The 18,808-nt window shown below is 49.7% G+C and overlaps 1 protein-coding gene across 7 annotated transcripts in view; it reads left to right on the top strand.

The window, feature by feature from the left end:
- The window catches only part of Ldb3 (LIM domain binding 3), a 58,260-nt gene that overhangs the window by 29,088 nt on the left and 10,364 nt on the right, over positions 1–18,808 (top strand). For 4 of the 7 annotated variants that reach the window (XM_087906264.1, XM_087906263.1, XM_087906262.1 and 1 more), the window contains 5 exons: positions 3,654–3,839; positions 6,631–6,776; positions 15,250–15,694; positions 17,209–17,389; positions 17,861–17,981. In XM_087906264.1, the coding sequence (XP_087762390.1) occupies positions 3,654–3,839; positions 6,631–6,776; positions 15,250–15,694; positions 17,209–17,389; positions 17,861–17,981 (1,079 nt within the window). The remainder of the gene's footprint in view (positions 1–3,653; positions 3,840–6,630; positions 6,777–15,249; positions 15,695–17,208; positions 17,390–17,860; positions 17,982–18,808) is intronic. The other 3 variants (XM_087906267.1, XM_087906266.1, XM_087906265.1) reach the window with 1 other exon arrangement.

The raw sequence follows: 18,808 nt of genomic DNA, 5'->3' as shown, positions 1-18,808 counted from the left end.
AGGACCCATTGTAGTCTCACCATCACCAACAATGCCAACCTGAGTCCAGAGACCACAAACCCCCAAACCCTGACACCTCTGCAAGTATCAACCCCCTCTGTTCCAGACACGCCCTAGTCATTAACCACGAAGTCAGCGGAACTCCAGGGCCACCAAGGGGGCCACCACGCAGGACTGAAGGAGCAGCCCCACCTTGATACCTCCCAGACGGAGGACAACATGAGCTGGAAGAGGAGCTGCAGCTAACATTGCTGTCTGGCCACACTCTCTCTTAGGCAGCCAAGATCATCAGAGTTTAGTTTGCTTGGGTTTTTTTTTAACTAGTTGCCTAAACTGAATTATGGATTTGGGGGTATTGTGTGTGCTTAGCGCACATATAAGGCCCTGAGTTCTATCCCCAACACCAAAACTTGAAAATGAAAAAAGGAATCTGAATGTATGACAAAGTCAGGAAGCGACTGTGGAATTGTAAGCCAGGCCGGGGTGATCTCATGGGCACTCTCTTTAGGACTAAAGTCGGGGTTATGTAAGTTCTCTAAAATGCTTGTTTGCTGGCGCCTGCTTTTTGGAATTTCTGGAGACTCATGGATCTTCATGCAGAAACTGACGTGGAACAAGAACCAAAGATCCTTCAGGATGGACTTTGATGTCTCTTCTTCCCTCTCTATACCCTGGTGACTGTCTGCAGAGAGCAATCCTAGATAGGATGCTCTCAGCAAGAACTGAGAGTAGCAGATACATGTTTGTGCCCATGCATCCCTGATAATGACCTTGATCTCAGCCCTGTGGTCAGTGGTGCGTTTTCCTGGGGTCTACATCCAACTCCAAACTTATTGCCCGGTAGCATACTGGAACAAGATGGACAGACGGTCCAACCTGGACATTTCCATCACTCTCATCCTGAACAGGGTCTTGAGTTGCCAGTGGTCCACTGGAAATGTCGGATGGTACAAGGAGGGGCACAACGGTCTGTGTCATCCTGAGCCTTCCCATACTTGGCCACCCTGTAAGGAGGCCTCAAACAGTCAGCTCAGCAGGGTTTAAGGCCTACAGTTTCTCTGAGGTAGCCACGTGATCAGCATGACTTTCAAGGGTAAGGTGTTTCACAGAGGATGGGCAAGTGGCTTCACAGAGGTGGCAAGGACATCGCTGCCCAAGGCCCCCCTCTCTGACAACTAAGTCTGAAAGTCCTGGGCAGGACGTAGATCCTTACCCATTGGAATATGCTCTTCACTATGGGGTAGCCAGCCTACAACTTTGCTATTTCTCTAGCTCTATCCTTGTATTCAGTTTTGCACTTTCTTCCTTTCTTACTGGATGGAGATCAATTAGGAGATGCTCTGGTAAGCACCTTGTGGCTACCTTGCATTCATATCTGGCACAGACAGAGATATCTACAATTTGCTACTCCATGTGTGGTCTGTCGACAGCTCAGCATTACCAGGAAGCTTACTTGAAATTAGACCCAACCATACTTCAAACTCAACAAACTAGAAACTGATGTGTGGTGTTTTCTGCTTGTTTGTTTTGAGACAGGGTCTCATGCTATAGCCCAGGTTCTCCTGGAACTCACTGTATGTAACCCAGGCTGGAAACAGACTCGCAAAGCCTCCCAAATGCTAGGAAAATTTGTCTACCTAGCTATGTGATGTTTCACCAGAGACAACGTCTCTCAACCCCAGGTTCCTCACCTCCAGATGAGACCTATGAGGCTAATCTCTCAGGGAGTTTGGAAGGATAAAAGAAAGAATGGGCTAACCCTGGCACTGTGGAGTTCTTGAAGAGAGAAGTGCTGAGATGTTACTTGGGTTCAGTGAGAATCTGCCTTTCATTGGAAATGGAGTGTACTTGGCTGACCACAAGAAGAGGTTTCTTTCTTCCTCTGTGGGATACTGGTTAAGGCTTCAAATCAAATTGACCCTCAGTCATTTTGTTCTCATGGCTAAGTTCCAGAACCTTGAGAGAATGGATTCTGTTTCTATTTACTCACTTATCAAATGGGGCTGATTGTACCCCATCAGGGGGCTGCTGTTGATATTAAAGTCATAATGGTGGAAACAGTAGAGCGTGAGTAAATAAATGACATGGTTCTGGGGCGCTATGGCAACTTGTAGGCGTTTCAGTTGTTCTGTCACTATTGTGACAAAGAGAGATGTCAATCAAAGATCTGAGAATGAGCTGGGTATGGTGACCCTAACTATCAGGAAAGCTAAAGCAGGAGAGTTACCTGAATGCAGGTGTGAGTGACCAACTACTTTAAAAGGAGTGAGGAGGTAGGAAAGGATAGGGTGTGTATCTCTCTGCTTTCTCATGATTTGTGTAGGAGGATCGGGGTTGTGGTGAGTGATTTTTGGGGAAGGGATGCACATGCACATTTCTGTGCGCGTGTCTGGAAGCCAGAGGTCAGTGCCTAGTGTCTTCCTCGACTGCCGTCTACTTTAGTTTGTGAGACAGGGTTTCCCACTTATTAGCTGACTGGCAAGCCCCAGAGATTCTCTTGTCTTTGTTTTCCTGGTGCTAGAATTGCAGGCTGCTGCACCTGGCTTTTTGTGTTTCTTAGGTGGATGCTAGGGATCTGAATTCAAGTCCTCATGCTTAAGAGGGGAGCATTTTACTGATCGAGACTTCTCCCCAGACCTATGAATGAATTTTTATTCTCTGTCCCATTCTCAGGGAGCAGATCCAATCCTGTCGATCCAAACTCTGATCTATCTTCCTACAGAAGTTCTAGGGACAGTCTGGCTTACAGTAAATACCCACGTATTCAGGTGAAGGCATGTGGGCATCTGGTCTACCTGTCCTGGCATGGCCTGGTGCTGGGTATGGCCATCTTTCCTGATCACATTGCTCCACCCAGGCAGAGTGGCTACTTCTCTACTTCCAGGAGAAAGAGTTTTCAGCTCATATGTTCACGTCACTCTTGAACGTGCAGCAGACCCAGACTACCTGGTGACATAAGGGTCTATGAGCTGGGGTCTACCTGTGGCCTCCCCATAGGTCTTGCCATTCCTCCTCAGAATATGTTATAAAAAGGGGCACAAATTTCTCTACCCCTCAGCTGTTCTTGATCACATTACCCCCTTCTGGTCCAGGTAACTTTGGTCTGCTTTCCATGATAACTTCTGTCCATCTTTAGTCAGATGTACTGTCAGTGCCCTGGGCTAAAAACAGTGTTCTTGTGGCTCTACAGCCTATGACTTTCACACTCAAGTATCTTCTTTGGGAAGGTGGGGGCTATAGCATCCTTCCCCCGATGTAATTTATGCCCCCAACTGGATGTACAAGCAGTAAGGAAAAGGAAAAGGCACCCTGGATAGCAGCGGGACCTAGCTGATACCTAATGTGCTTTCCCACTGTGTTGTAGTTTGCTGAGAAAGAAAAATCAGGAAGTATTGGAAACCGAGGGGTCAACATCCCTCCAAGATTATGTTGCCAGGCCCCTCCCTGAGGTCTGATCATGCCCTCCTGGGATTCGAGAGGAGCTTTTTCTGGGCACCTGAAGGCCGTGCCCTCACACATACCTGGATCCTGCTCCGTATACAGAACAAAGGGCACTTTCCATCCTCCCCCTCCCACTCCACACTACTACGTAGAGGACCTCACCAGACCTGAGGCCCACGTGACCTGTTGTCTTTTTGATCCCACCTCATCAGCACCCCTATTGAGCATGCTCCAGTGTGCACCATCCAGGCCACTACCCCGCTGCTGCCTGCTTCTGCCCAGCCGCCCGCTGCTGCCTCTCCCATTGCGGCCTCGCCAAGCCTGGCCACAACTGCTGCTGCCCATGCTGCCACTGCCTCTGCTGCAGGTCCTGCCTCAAGCCCTGTGGAGAGTCCCAGGTAACTGAGTCACAGATGCCAGACCTAACGTTGGGAAAAGGAGACAAGAAAGGACGTACCCTAAGTCTCTTGGTGGGCAACTAAGCTCAAATAGTTAGGTCCCTGATGTTTTCCCAGGAAGCCAAGGCTGGTACTGCTTGGTACAGAGTGTGAAGGCGAAGCCAGGATGCATTTCTTGGGGGTACATCAGCCATGCTTATGAGAGGGTTTTGTTGTTGCTCTGCAACCTCCCCCTCCCGGAAACATCTCGAGTGACAGATAAAAGTCACACACACACACACGCACACGCACACGCACACTCATGTACATACACATGTGAACACAAGTAACACATAGCAAAGTAACACTGTGCACAGTCTTTGTTGTTAGAACTCAGAAAAGGGAGGTGACAGCCATTCACCACTGGAAGAAATCAAGGAGGGCTCCTTGGAGGTGGGAACGCTGACATAGTCAGGTCAGACAGCTCAGCCACTAACCTGCCCGCCTCCTCATCCTCTCTTCTCTTGATGTGGAAACAGTCTAACATCGGAGGTCCCTAGCAGTGGGATTTAAATCCTCCCCTCCGTGCAGAGCTTTACCATGTGAAACCCTGAGAAAGTAAGTTAAGTTCTGAACCTGTTTCCTCGCCAGCTATGGTCTAAAGGCCATTACTGGGGAGATTTGTTTACAAAACACCAAAACAGAGGCCAAAGGAAGGTGGCATGCAGTGGGGAGGAAGAGGTAGGCTGGGTGAGTCACTCCACAGTAGCCAGCTGGTACAGCAACGGGGTTGGTTGGCCCAGTCGTCTTTCCAGGCTTCCAGGAATCGCTCAGTTGTTTGCAGCCAGGACCCAGATTTCCCAGTTCCCAAGGAAAACACGCCCCTTTGGGTCAGGGTGTATAGGGTCATGGTGCAGTTTGAAACAGCTTCCCAGCATCCCATGTGGTGCCAAGCCCAGCCTTTCTCCAGCCCAATTCAATCACTGCGGGTGAGCCTGGTCCTGGCTGCCAGAGTGGTCCGTACCATTTTCCTAGGACAGGCTTTTAAGCAAACTGCCTCCCCTCTCCCTCTGCAGACTCTCACTAAGATCTTACTTCCTTCACAGAACAGGAACTCTGATGAAAGGAGAGATGTTCCTGTTGTGGAGAGTGGGGATGGCTTCCAGCCTGCATAGGGAAGGAGAGGTGCTGGGTGCTGAAGCCTATGAACCCTGCCTCTCACAGACTGGCAAACTCCAGCTCCACACTCCAGGCTTCCATGTCTGGGCCTGTCCACACACTGCTGATGGCCTCAGGACGCCCCACGAGGGTGAATTCTTTCTTTTCATTACCTTACCAAGAGAGCAGAGCAGTATTCCACAGGGCATTGGGCTCCACTAGGAGGGGTCAGAGGGCACACTGTGAACACAGATGCCTCCCTTCCTTGCACATGGGCTCCAAAGGAGCTGGCACTAGAGTCATTCATTGGATATACACCTTCATCAGACGTCTTCAGACTCCTTTCCCTGTGCCAGTCCAGGATGCTGGAAAAGTATCCCCCCACAGTGGTAGGAAAGTCTGGCTCTGACCCACTGACCTGTAGCCTCATCCAGTCACACAGAAGCTTTGCATACTGTCTTCTTCTCCACCAATGTGCTTACTCCTCTGCCCTTAGCACAGGGATCTAGCCACAGCAGGGTGGGAAGGGAAGGATGCATAGCCCAGGTCTGGAATGCTGACTCTGAAGGTTACTTTACCTTGCCTGAGACAGTATGCAGACTTCCCTGGATCTATTCAGGTTATTGATGACAGATTGCTATGCCAAGGTCATCCCTAACATCCCAGGCAAGAAGGCAATCCTTTATCCTACACTTGGCCCAGCAGGTCCAGTGGGCCGATAGGGAAGAGATGGAGGACGTGCAGGATGCCAAAAGCTGGGGGTATATTTCTAGGGGTTCATTTCTCCAGCACCCCACCAATGACCCATTTGCTGGGTATGGTCAAGTGTCCCCTTTAGGATATAGAGCATGTAAGGAGAGAAAGATGCTCGTTAGTTTGAAATGAAGAAAAGGGTTTCACACACAAATGAGACCGGGAAACACTGCATCAGGCAAGATTAAATAAGCTGCCGGACTCTGGAACTTCCTGGACCCTTCAGCTCCCCCAAGAGAGAGGCCAAGTTCAGCATTTCCTGAGGGCAAAGAACTGGGACACTTTCCTACTGTCTCCTTGTGGAGCCCCATGTGGGATGGGCTGCTTACTCTAGGATTTCGGCAGCTGAGCCAACAGGAGGAAGCAGTGGGTGCTGTCTAAGAAGTAGAGTGTGGTTTGCTGGGGCACTGCCTGGGCCTCCTCACGTCTTCCCGTGAACACTGTCACAACATTTTACTCAGAGAGAGAGAGAGAGAGAGAGAGAGAGAGAGAGAGAGAGAGTAATTGCTTCCACCAGCAGCAACATAAAGAAATAAGATGAGGAGAGCAGGTGACCAGGGTGTCGCAGAAAGGGGAGTAGCTGTGACCATCTCTAGCTCCCTCTCTCCTCCTCCGTCTGCCTTGTCCATAGTCCTACTGCTACATTTCCCTTTGTGGACAAAGTGTTCCCCATGGGTCTGGCTGGTACCTTCCCATTCTCTTTCCCAAGGTGGCAGCACTAGCCAGAGGGACTAGCTTCGGCCCCTCTAAGACCCTTTGGTTTCTTCATAGACTCTGGAAACAATCTGATGGGTATTTCCGTCATAGTCCTGTCTAGAGATCAGAGAGCAAACCTGACATGGCTTTAGGTACCAGAGACCGATGGGCTGTTCCTGTTATAACTCTTCTGTCTTGGTTCCAGACCACAGGCCTCTGCCTACAGCCCTGCAACAGCCACTTCTCCAGCACCTTCTGCCCACACCAGCTACAGTGAGGGTCCAACTGCCCCTGCACCCAAGCCCCGGGTTGTAACCACCGCCAGCATTCGGCCTTCTGTCTACCAGCCAGGTGAGAGCCAGAGGGAAGTGGGGGTGGGGCTCAAAGGGTCATCTGCTCCCGGCCAAGACCCAGAAGCGCAGGGGGCTTAGTTCTCTCCCCCCTCCCCTGGTTGTGGGGTAGATTTCTAGGGAGGGTGGTTTGACCTTGAAAGACAGGTGGGTCACTCCAGGCAGGGTTGGAGCTCTCTAGCTCTTTGGAAAGGGAAGGTTGTGACTGGATGTTTTCAGACTAAGTTGAGAGAGAAGAGGGCTGGGGGCAGGAGAGCAAGGTGGCAGTAATAAAAAGTGGTTTCTTTAAGAATCTGCATCAACCTCAAACTGGACAACAAGAAACTGTAACAAAAATGCCCGAGGCTTTGGGCTGGCTTTCTGGTGTCACTCCTTTGAACAAGCTGCCCAACCAGTCTAGTCTGTGTTTTCCTCAGGTGACACAGGATAGCTGGGGCACACGTGACATAGCAGTAGAGGGCCTATTCATAGTGGGACCCAGGCAGCACTCACCGGTTACAGTCCTGCATCTGTGGCTCCTTCCACTCAGTGCCTAGCGTGTTCCTACAGAACTACTGAGAGGTAGCCTATGTTTCCTAATGTCCTAGGCAGAGCCAGCCTTCTCCTGCAGAGACCAAGATAGTTCTCAGGCTGGCACACGACCCACTTTCCTGTCAGCCATTGCTCTAAGAAGCCAAGGGTGCTCTAGCAGGTGTTGTTTTCAGACTAGAGGAAGGTCCTTGACATCCAAACCCTGAGCCTAGTCACCGCCTTTCTTCCTCTTGGGTTCTGACCCTGGACTTTAGGAGGGCAGGGCTGTGGTGGATTTTGTATACGCCTGACTTGAGCTTGCCATGAGGAGACAAACAACAAAGGCGTAGAATAATAAACAGGGGATGGAGGTGCCAACTTGGTCATAGAGTATGTTTCTAGCATGTGTGAGGATCTTGGGTTCAATCCCTCGCATCACACACACGCACGCACGCACACACGTGCACACATGCGCACGCATGCATGCATAGGGACACACACACATGCACACACTCACACACATGCACAAGCATGAGCACACACGCACACATACTCACGCACACACGCGTGCACATGCACACATGGATGTGCACACACACTCACACATGTACACGCACACCCACACATGCATGCATAGGGACGCACACACACGCACACACACTCACACACATACACGGGCACGCGCACACATGCACACACACTCACATGCACGGGCACGCGCACACATGCACACACACTCACATGCACGGGCACGCGCACACATGCACACACACTCACATGCACGTATGCGCACACACACAACATGCATGCACACGTATGCACACACGTGCACACACGCATGCATGCTCACACACACACACAGGCAAGCAGGCTGGTGAGGAACACATCATAGAGTCACAGAGAGAGGCCATGAGCTTGCCTTCTAAACTCTGGCAGCTATGAACACACAGGAATGAGCCTTAAATATTTTTATAATGATCACTTGGTGTCCATTCCATGTGTTAACAAAATAGGACCTTAGGTGGGTACATACCTTCCACTTAAACATTCTACTTTCATACCCGGGCAGTGGTGGTGCATGCCTTTAACCTCAGCACTCAGGAGGCAGAGAGAGGTGAACCTCTGTGAGTTCAAGGCCAGCCTGGTCTGCAAAGTGAGTTCAAAGTGTGTAGCTAGGGCTACACAGAGAAACCCTGTCTTTAACTCCCGCAAAAAAGCAAAACAGTATGCCTCCAGCATATAGTTATTGTCACCTTGAATTATAGAAAGCAAAGACAATTTTGCATTTGCTGTTGTAAGACAAATATTTTTCTCTTTTCAAAATCATTATACACATATAATTTATTTTGCTTTTGAAACAGGGTCTCTTGATGTAGCCCTGGCTATCCTGGAACTAGCTCTGTAGACCACGTTGGCCTCAAACTCGGATATCCACCTGCCTCTGCCTCCCAAGTACTGGGTTTAAAGGCATGAGCCACCACCGCCCAGCACACATAAAAAATTTAACAGATGTTTTGTGTGTTTGTTTGTTGGCAGGGTGGCTCATGTAGCCCAAGCTGGTTGTACATTCCCCTGCCTGAACCTCCCAAGTACTAGGATTAGAAGCACGGGCCACCACACCCAGTTTTTAATAGACTTTTTAAAGAACACTTTTCAGTTCACAGCAAAATTGAACAAAAGGTGTCATTTCCCAAATATTATCCCTTCCTTTCGCCCCGTGCGCTCATCCCACACACCCTCTTTTCCATATGGTAAACAGACATGTTTAGGAAAGAGATGGGTCCTTTCAATGAAGAAGGAAAGGGGACTTGTGCTCTACAAGTATGAGCTGGCCAAGCCGCCTTGGGGTAAAGAACAGCGCAGACAAAGTCTAGCTTCCAAAGCTACCCTGTTAGAGCGGGAGACCCCAGAAAGTTTTTCCCTGGGGGCCTTGCTTGGGGAAGGACACACTTGTTGAGCGTGGGGGGGGGGGGCAGAGGTGACATAATCAGTTCCCTTCATTACAAAGAGAATTGAGTATGGACAGGACACATTTTAGATTGGGAGGAACACCCATCCTGCCTACCTCACCTCTGAGACCTGAACTTTCTCATTTGAGTATGATTGGGGAGAAGGGAGACGAGGTCTCTGCAGATGAACCCGTGTCTTTAGCTCGATGCCATCTCGGCCATTTCTGGTCCAAAGAAATAAAGTTCTGAGGTCAAAACTCCACCGACCGAAGTGGCATTTTGGAAGGGGATCAGTACAAATCTCCTATATAGGAGACAGAAAAACCACCCCCGTGAAGACTGGAAAATCAGGAAGAAGCTTGAAGAAGGAGGACGGAGTAGGGTTAGGTGCAGGTGAGGCCTTGTGCCTGCACAAGGAAGACCATTCCTGGCAGCACCGCCAGGCACTTCCGGCACCTTCCCTGGCCTGTCCTCCGCAGGCCCGCCAGGGGGCGGCCCGGCTTTCCAGCTGCTTCTCCAGCTCCGGCCTAGGCGGGCCAGACACGCAGGAGCCCGGGCCTCTGCGTGGTTCCCAGGCGGTGCAGACGTTAACTCATTCCTGCCTGGAGCAGAGGAGAGGCCTGCCTCCACCCTTCCTTCTCCGGGAGGCCGGGATGCCAACGGGCTCCGGGGGTGACTGACAGTCTGCCAGGGCCAGGGGACGGTGCGGATCCGAGCCCCTCTCCGCTTGCTGGGCTTGGGAGACCGAGCACTAGCGGCCCACTCGGGGCCAATCCCCGGCCGGAGCTTCCGGCTGGCGGAGGCAGGGTGGTGTTTCGTTGGGATCTTATCTCTGGCGCCGGGGTTGGGCGTCCGCTGCCCAGAACACCTGAGGCCCAGGCCTGCTTGACCAGTGGGCGGAGGACACTGTGGGCCCGGGGATGACCACGTTGGCCCGCGGGCCGGGCGGCGACCCGGGTGCTCGCTGTGAGGACCTAGCCCGGGCCGGAGTGACTCAGATCACCTTGTTTAATTACACAGTCCCGGGGCCGCCGAGTGCGATAGGAGCCTTTTGAACGTGCCAATTAGAGATGAAATATCACCTTCTAATTTGAACCGGCTTAATTCCTTCACGTAGAAATAGCAACAGCCCGGGGGCTCCGAGATGGGGTATCGGGCTCTCTTCTGGCATTCGGGAGGTGGAGGGGTGAGGCAGGCAAGAACTGGGGGGGACAGGGGACCGAGCTCCCTGTATCATTTCCCCCACCTCACCCCCTCACCCCGGGATCTGCCAGGCACAGGGCTCTAAGTGCAAAGTCCTCCTCTGGCCGCCTAGTCCCAGAGGAAAGGAGAAAGCTAAACTGGGTCTGGATTCCAGCCTCCCTCTCTGAGGCCTTGTGTTGGGGTTTGGAAAACGAAAGAGGTTCAGGGAGTTGGAAGGCCTCGGATGGGAGGAAGAGAATGTTTGCCCTGCAGAGGGAGTGGCTGGAGGGGAGACAATAAGGTGGGCGAAGGCCCGGTTTATTTGGAAGGGGCGTGCTGAAGCCTGTTTGCGCCAAAGCCTGCTTCTGCCTTCGGAGTGGTTTAGAGAGATCTGCAACCGATTGGCGTGGGTTTCTGGTAGGAAGCCTGCAAGCTAGCGAGCTGACCTTGAGGGGCCACTTAAACTCTGCGAGTTGTCTGCAAAGTTGACTCGCAAGTATTCTGCCTTCTATTACACAAAATTCTGTACATCAGTGTGGAAGCCAACAATGCTTGGCAGCTACTGTTTCAAAGAGGGCAGCCATCCAAGAGGAACACATTTTTACGTTTTTAAAAAGTAAAAGAAGGCGGGTGAAATTGATTCAAATACGTTTTATTTAGCTCAGCACATACAATTTTCAGGGAATTTTTTGTTTGTTTTGAGGGTTTTTTTTGAGACAGGGATTTTTAATGTAGTCCTGATTGTTCTGGAACTCACTCTGTAGACCAGCCTGGCCTAGAACGCAATGATCCACCTGCCTCTGCCTCCCTAGTGCAGAGATTAAAGGTGTGCACCACCACACCTGGCATGTGTGTGTATCTGTGTGTGTGTGTGTGTGTGTGTGTGTGTTGCCTTCATGTGAGTGTGTTGGATCCGCTGGAACCGGAGTTGCAGACAGTTGTGAGCTGCCATGTGGGTGCTATGAATTTAAACCAGGTCCTCCAGAAGAGCAACCAGTGCTCTTAATTGCTGAGCCTTTCTCCAGAGCAATTCTTTGAGCCTCCCCTCCCCTCTTCTCATTGCATGTATGTGTCTGTGTAGGTATGTACACTTGAGTGCAGGTGCCTACACAGGGCATGGAATCCCCTGAAGCTTGAACCTAAGGAAGTTAAAGAGCTGTCAGACCTGAGTGCTGAGAACCCAACGCCAGTCTGCTACAAGAGTAGTAGATGCTCCTAATCTCTGAACCTCTTTCCAGATGTAGCTCAGTATATTAAAAGTGTTTTAGAGCTGGACAAGGTACTGGTTTTTGGGAAATTGAGACAGGAAGGTCACTTGAGCTCAGTCTGGGTAACAGCGAGATCTGGCTCAAAAAATAAGCAGATAAGGGACTGAAGAGGTGGACCAGTGACCAAGAGCACCAGCTGCTCTTCCATAGGACCCACAACCAGTTGTAACTCCAGTTCCAGAGGATCTGCACCCTCTGTTGACTTCCCCAGGCACCAGTCAAACAAGTGGTACATACAAGGCATGCATCTGCACACATTCAACAAATAAACAGTTTTAAACATACAATCAATATAAGATGATTGTTACTGAGATAATTTATATTCTTGTATTAAGTCTTTAACTTTTTACACTTAATAGTATATCTCAATTTAGACACAATAAGAACATTTTAGGTGACCACATAAGGTCATGGTTTGGACCTCACAGGGCTTTTGCTCCTAGTCCCTTTTAGAGCCAGGTGTAAAGGCACAAGCTTGTAATCTAGCACTCATGAGGTTGAGGCACAAGGATACAAGGATCATTGAACTTTTGAGGCTAGCCTGGAATATATAGTAAGTTCCAGGATAGCCTGGGCTAAATATAAAAAGTATACAAAAGGCTTGGCTGAATGTGATGGCACATGCCTTTAAGCCCAGCACTTGGAGGCAGAGGCGGGTGGATCTCTGAGTTCTAGGCTAGCCTGGTCTATAGAGTGAATTCCAGGACTACTAGGGCTATACACAGAAACCCTGGAACTCACTTTGTAGACAAAAGTGGCCTCAAACTCACAGAGATCCACCTATCTCTGCCTCCCTGAGCACTGGGATTAAAAGTGAGCACCACCACTGGTTCGTAACTCTTAGCAGAGGACTGTGGTTTATAAGAGGTTTATGTGGTTAAAATGAGGAAGAAGAAAAACAAGGGTAGAAAAAATGAAATGAAAAGCAAAGAGAAAGGAAGACATAATTTGCACAGGCGTGCAAAAGAGGATGACGCTGCTCTAAGGTTTTGTGGGATCACTCCCTCCCAGTACTTCAATAGTACCCCTAAAGTGACCTTTGTTCCTAGCATTTGGAGACCCGCAGGACACCAGGAAGCAAGGTGAAACTGTTGAAGTAGGTGACAACACCCTGAGTTTGGGACTTCAACGTTACGAAGTGCATTCCTGTAGCTTCCCACCACACCGCCTGAGGTAGTAGGCAGGACACCACGCATTCCACGCCAGAAAATAGGTCCGATTTCTGGCAATGTGACTTTAGAGAATCATATCTCCCTCCCCACTGCCACCCTCCAGCATGCCTGCTGGGGCTCTGAGATGAGCCTGATAGTACATTCCAACCTGAAGTCCAGATGCTACTGTCCCCATCATTCTCATTCACAATTAGTCACACACACACACACACACACACACACACACACACACACACACAGCTGTATCAGGCACTAAATTAAGCACTATATTTCTTATTTTCCCTAATCTTCACAGTAATTCCGAAATCATTTTTAGATGAAGAAACGGGTCCAGAGAGGTTAATGACTTTGTTGACCCAAGGATAGCAGCTAGAAAGTCTTAGAAGTAGAGTGTGAAACCAGGGTGCTTGGGATGGAACCCAGAGTCTCAAAAATGCTAGACAAGCGCTAACCACTGAGTCTCAAGCCTCAAATTAGGGTGTTTGACAGCTCTGCTTCCTTCCAGAGCACGGGGTCTCCTCTGGGTCTTAAAAGTGACTTGTCCATGCTGTTGTACATTAGGGGAAATTGGATTTGTGTTCTTTGTAGAGGCAACATGGAGTTTAGGAAGGTTTACAGTCTTGTTCTGCTGCTTGCTCTGAGCTCTCGTGCCCTCGAGTGTAAAAGGGAATAATGAAGAATATGACTCAGTTGACCGACCTGCTATGTGCCTCACCCACATTCTAAGTGGGAGGAAGATTCCAGCTGGAGAATCTACCTTTGGGAACCAGTATCACTCTAGGACAGGGCCGTGGAAGGCTTTATACACTGGCTGTCACCATAGTCACAGCCCTAGTCAGGGGAAGCATGGGGGCTCTGAACTTCCCAGTTCTGAAGTGCCAGTCATCTGGGAACCATAGGCATAGAATTGGAGTCACCCAAAAGGGTTTAGGGCACCAGGTGGAAAAAAGAGATCAGACAGGGCCATGTTTCTGGGACCAGCTATGATCCAGAGAGGGCTGCTTCAATACAATCCATCCCACCCAGGCCTGGCTTGGATGTGGGCAGGGAGGCTACCATGATATATGTTCCCTGCTAGGTAAGATGGTGCTCTGCCCCTAATAGACGGGGAGTAGAGGTGAGGCTTTTAGAACCATCTTTGCTATAGTCAGAGAACTGGCTGACCATGGGCTCAGGACATGGTCAGGACACAGCTAGATCTCCTCAGCTGTCTCTGCAGTGGGGATCTCTACAGAAAAATCTCGGGTTGTGAGAGCCCTTGGCAGAGAATGTTAGCAATGACAATGCTCTATCTGTGTGATGAACTCAGTTTCTCCACCCCCAGTGAAGGCAAACAGAGGTTTCAGTGGAAGTGCAGTACATTCTTGTCCATAATGGGAACCTCTAGGGTGTCATGTGCACTCTCAGTTTGTACCAAGGTGATGTGGGAGAGCAGGGATCAGTCAAGGACCAACTGAGCAGCTAGCCCTGGGCTGCATGGTGCTCACACCTCTGCCTAGGCTCACCAAGCAACTAAGATAGGTGGGGACCTATCAAATCAAGACAGAATTTCCTCCCAGCACAAACCAAGTCAAACTGTGTTTTCAAGACAGCAATAGTAGCTAAACTTGAAACATGAACCTGAGAACACAGCTTCCTGGGCATCTGTTCTGTCTTGAAGACTAGACAAATTTCAAGTAGAGCAAATACGATCTGATTGGGATGTCTGAGAGTGAGACCACCATCCGGGGCACCACTGAAAGCATCCTCCACTCCAGGCTGAGTTCACCCTCTCTTATCTACTTCCTGATCCAGACACTCCCTGTCTTGCTCCTCATCTCTTTTGTTTGTTTGTTTGCTTGCTTGCTTTTTGTTTTTCAAGACAGGGTTTCTCTGTGTAACAATCCTAGCTGTCCTGGAGCTAGCCCTTGTAGACCAGCCTGGCCTCGAAACTCACAGAGATCCACCTGTCTCTGCCTCTTGAGTGCTGGGATAATGGCATGCGCCACCACCACCCAGTGCTCCCCATTTTTTATAGGACCAGGGCAACCAAAGCTTGGCAGAATCCCGCCCTGAACAGCCACAATATTTATAGCTACATCCCTTCTGGGGCCTGGGCAAGCTCCCCAGGGTTCTGCTGTCACCCTTGGTTATCTGGGCTCTTGCTGAGAATTAAAATCTGGTTCACTAAGAAGTAGTTTAGTTGTACTGCATTTGCTTAGTGTATTTGAGTCTCTGGTTACCTTCCACAATTCACACACACACACACACACGCACACACACATGTCTTCCTTTAAAAATTGGAGTTATACTGTTCCAATGTTAAGCTTGTCTTTTATGGTTCTCTAACTGGGGTGACAGAGGAGGGAGAATGAATTCCTAACACATATTCTTTGGGTGTTTTTGGCTTGCAGTGCCTGCATCTACCTACAGCCCATCCCCAGGAGCCAATTACAGTCCAGCTCCCTATACCCCCTCACCTGCACCCACCTATACCCCCTCACCTGCTCCCACCTATACCCCTTCACCTGCACCCACCTACTCCCCTTCCCCTGCACCAGCTTATACCCCTTCTCCTGCCCCAAACTATAGCCCTGCCCCCTCAGCAGCCTACAGCGGGGGCCCTGCAGAGTCTGCCAGCCGCCCACCCTGGGTGACTGATGACAGCTTCTCTCAGAAGTTTGCTCCTGGAAAGAGCACCTCTTCTGTCAGCAAGCAGACCCTGCCCCGGGGGGCTCCAGGCTACAACCCAACAGGTCCACAGGTGACCCCTCTCGCCAGGGGCCTGTTCCAGAGAGCTGAGCGCTTCCCAGCTAGCAGCCGGACTCCCCTCTGTGGGCACTGCAACAATGTCATCAGGTACAGACTTTGATGGTGACAGGCGGGAGGGGTGATCTAGGCGAAAGGTCAGCCTCATGGGGAAGCCTCAGGTCTCTCTGGCTCACCTCTATGAGCTTTAACTTCCATACCTGTGTGACACCCACATCCCTGGGGAATTGGGAAGATTCCATGAGGTAAGTGGGTGAAGCTCCCAGCATGGTGCCTGGTGCCAGGAGCTCTCCCTTGGGCTAAGGCTGGGTTCTGGGAATCTTCAGCCTTATTGTCAGGTTTATTGAGCACGTTGTAAGTCGGATGACAGTGCTGGTTTTGACCCAACTTTCCTATAGAGTTGCTTCTGGATCTTTCCACAGCCAGGTCCATACCTCTTAGGGCTCTGATAGACACTTCACTGAAATTAAAGCAAGTAATTTCCCTTAGATGTCATGAGTTCGAGACCAGCCTGGTCGACAGAGTGAGTTCCAGGATAGTCAGAGATATGCAGATAAACCCTGTCTTGGAAAAACAAAACAAGGAAACAAAAATTTATTAAAAAGAGAAAAAAGGAGAAGTCAGGGGTCTCAGACCATGCTTGTTAAATACAGTATGTCTGTGTATATGTGTGGTATATGCCTTCATATGTGAAAAACATACCCTTTAAAAAAAAACAAACAGAGGCCAGGCATGGTGGTGCACACCTTTGGTCCCCAGCACCAGGGAGGCATAAGCAGCCATATCTCTGTAAATTCAAAGCCAGCCTCTTTTAAAAGCTAGTTCCAGGCCAGCCAGGGCTAGAAAGTGAGATCCTGTCCCCAAAACAAAAACAAAGTGAACAGAGAAGAGCTAGAAAACACAGGACTGAAAAAGTTAGAACCTGAGATTTTTCTGCTAGTTCCTTTGTTCTGAATACTAATCTGAACCAGAGCCATCAGGTTTACCATCTACTACTTCCTGTGACCTTGAATGAGTTCTTTGACTTTCCCTGTCTCAATTTTCTGTACTGATAATCCAGCCTTGTAATAGTTCCTTCTTCATAGAACTGTTATGAGGATTAGCTATATTAACAAATGGAAGATCATTCCTGAAGAGTCTCTAGCACACAGTGGTTTAATAAAGGTTAGCCACCATCGCCACTGCTCTCAGAATACCCTGTGATGACCTGACCCTGTGGTGTGTTTACTCGGTCCTCTGTGATTTGAAATGCTTCCAGGTTCTCTTTGTTAGGTGTTGGATTGTGTGTTTCATTATGACAGGGTCTCTCTGTGTAGTCCTGACTAGCCTGGAGCTGACTATGTAGACCAGACTGGCCTTGAATTCTGCCTGCCACATGCTGATATACACCCCTGTGTTCCATCTTCTGGTTCTGTTTATTGTGTTACTGACATGACAATAGACATCTTTCTGCATGGAACTTTCTCAGAATTACATGGTATTTCGTTAGAACAATCCTTAAAGCAGGCATTACTAAGTAAATGTATGAATAGTGTTGGGGTTCTTAAAATATCTGGCTCTAATTTCTGGGACCCATTTTAAAATACTGCTGTCTACCATGCCAGGGGCCCTTTTCTGGTAGCCATGGGCCGCTCTTGGCACCCAGAAGAGTTCAATTGTGCCTACTGCAAGAACTCCCTAGCAGATGTGTGCTTTGTGGAGGAGCAGAACAACGTTTACTGTGAACGGTGCTACGAGCAGTTTTTTGCCCCGCTCTGTGCCAAGTGCAACACCAAGATCATGGGGGTAAGTGGGCAGCATCCCTTCCTTGGGCCCTTGTCTTTTCTTCAACTGGACTGGCTTCCTCTCTTCCACTAAGATTTTCAGGTCCCGCTAGAAACACTCTCAACAAGCTATTGATAACAGAGAAAGCAGCTCCATTTCCATCCTAGAATGGAATCGGTTTGTCACTAACTCCTGAATCAGGGAACTAATTAACTTGGGCAAGGAATGCTATACACATGTGCCACCAGCTTCAAATGGTTCCGGGGCTCCACAAAACAAGTTGGCACTTCACAGCCTGACCAGTCACCTGCCTGCGCCCCTAACTCTCCGTACCCTTTTGGCAAAGTGGCCCTGATAAGCCGGACCTCCCTTCTCCACCCTCCCCTGCCTTCCCTGGCACCTACTTTTTGAGCCCTGTTGCCCCATTCCCTAGGCGACTTGGACAGCAGCCCTGGGAAATGTTCTGTCCTGAACCCAGATTCTCCCCTCCAGGAAGTGATGCGCGCTCTGAAGCAAACATGGCACACTACCTGCTTCGTCTGTGCAGCCTGCAAGAAACCTTTTGGAAACAGCCTCTTCCACATGGAGGATGGAGAGCCGTACTGTGAGAAAGGTAGGCATGGGAGATACGGTGTAGAGAGGATGCAGCATGACACCATGCTGGAAGACCCTGTACCATTTCCCACCTGGGTTGACAGGCGGGCATAGGGAGTTAAATCGTGCCTTTGTCTAGTCCTTCTGTCAAGGGGAAAAAAGGGTCTTGTGCGTTTTGCTTCATGTGTGGTACTGGGAATCAAACTCAGGGTCTTACACAAGGTCCTGATTTTGTTTTTAATGGCTGAATCAAGCTATTGTATATTAGCGATTTATACTTTATACTCTTTCCCCTGCTCATTTGGTTTTAGCTTTTGGGGAAAATAATGTATTTTATATACCAGTCTCTGCTCCCTTCCATGTTTCTAATATCTGAATCCCACATTGCTTCCCTAAACCTTGAGAGACCTTTCAGGCCATGTTGACTTGGAAACCCGGGTCTAGAATGAAGAGGGGCCTTGGTTCTAGACGTTGTCCTAGACACTGTTCCTGACTCCACACTGAGATAGTTTTGCAACCCTGAGGAAAGCCTCTCAACTTCTCTGAGAGACTGTAACAGCTGCCTTGTGGAGTTGCTGTGGGGACAGAAGCAGGGAGGGGCCGAGGCATGGAATGCCGAGCGCCCTTCCCTCCCTGCCTGCAGTGTTTTTTCAGGCTTCCTCCAATCTCTCTGCACCTCGCAGTGTAATATGTTATTGTAACATGTGAGGAACTGTGGTGACTTCCGGAGTCACAGGTATCCTGGCTAACTGGCCTTTCAGTCCTGTCCTTCCTTCACAGCCTGCTCCTTTCTGGAAGAGTTTAAGGCCTGGCCCAATAAGGGAAGCACAGACATGAGGGCTGAAA

Source organism: Myodes glareolus, chromosome 5, assembly GCF_982192425.1.
Source record: "Myodes glareolus chromosome 5, mMyoGla1.1, whole genome shotgun sequence".
Lineage (NCBI taxonomy): Eukaryota > Metazoa > Chordata > Mammalia > Rodentia > Cricetidae > Myodes > Myodes glareolus.
This window is presented reverse-complemented; position numbering and strand designations above follow the sequence as displayed.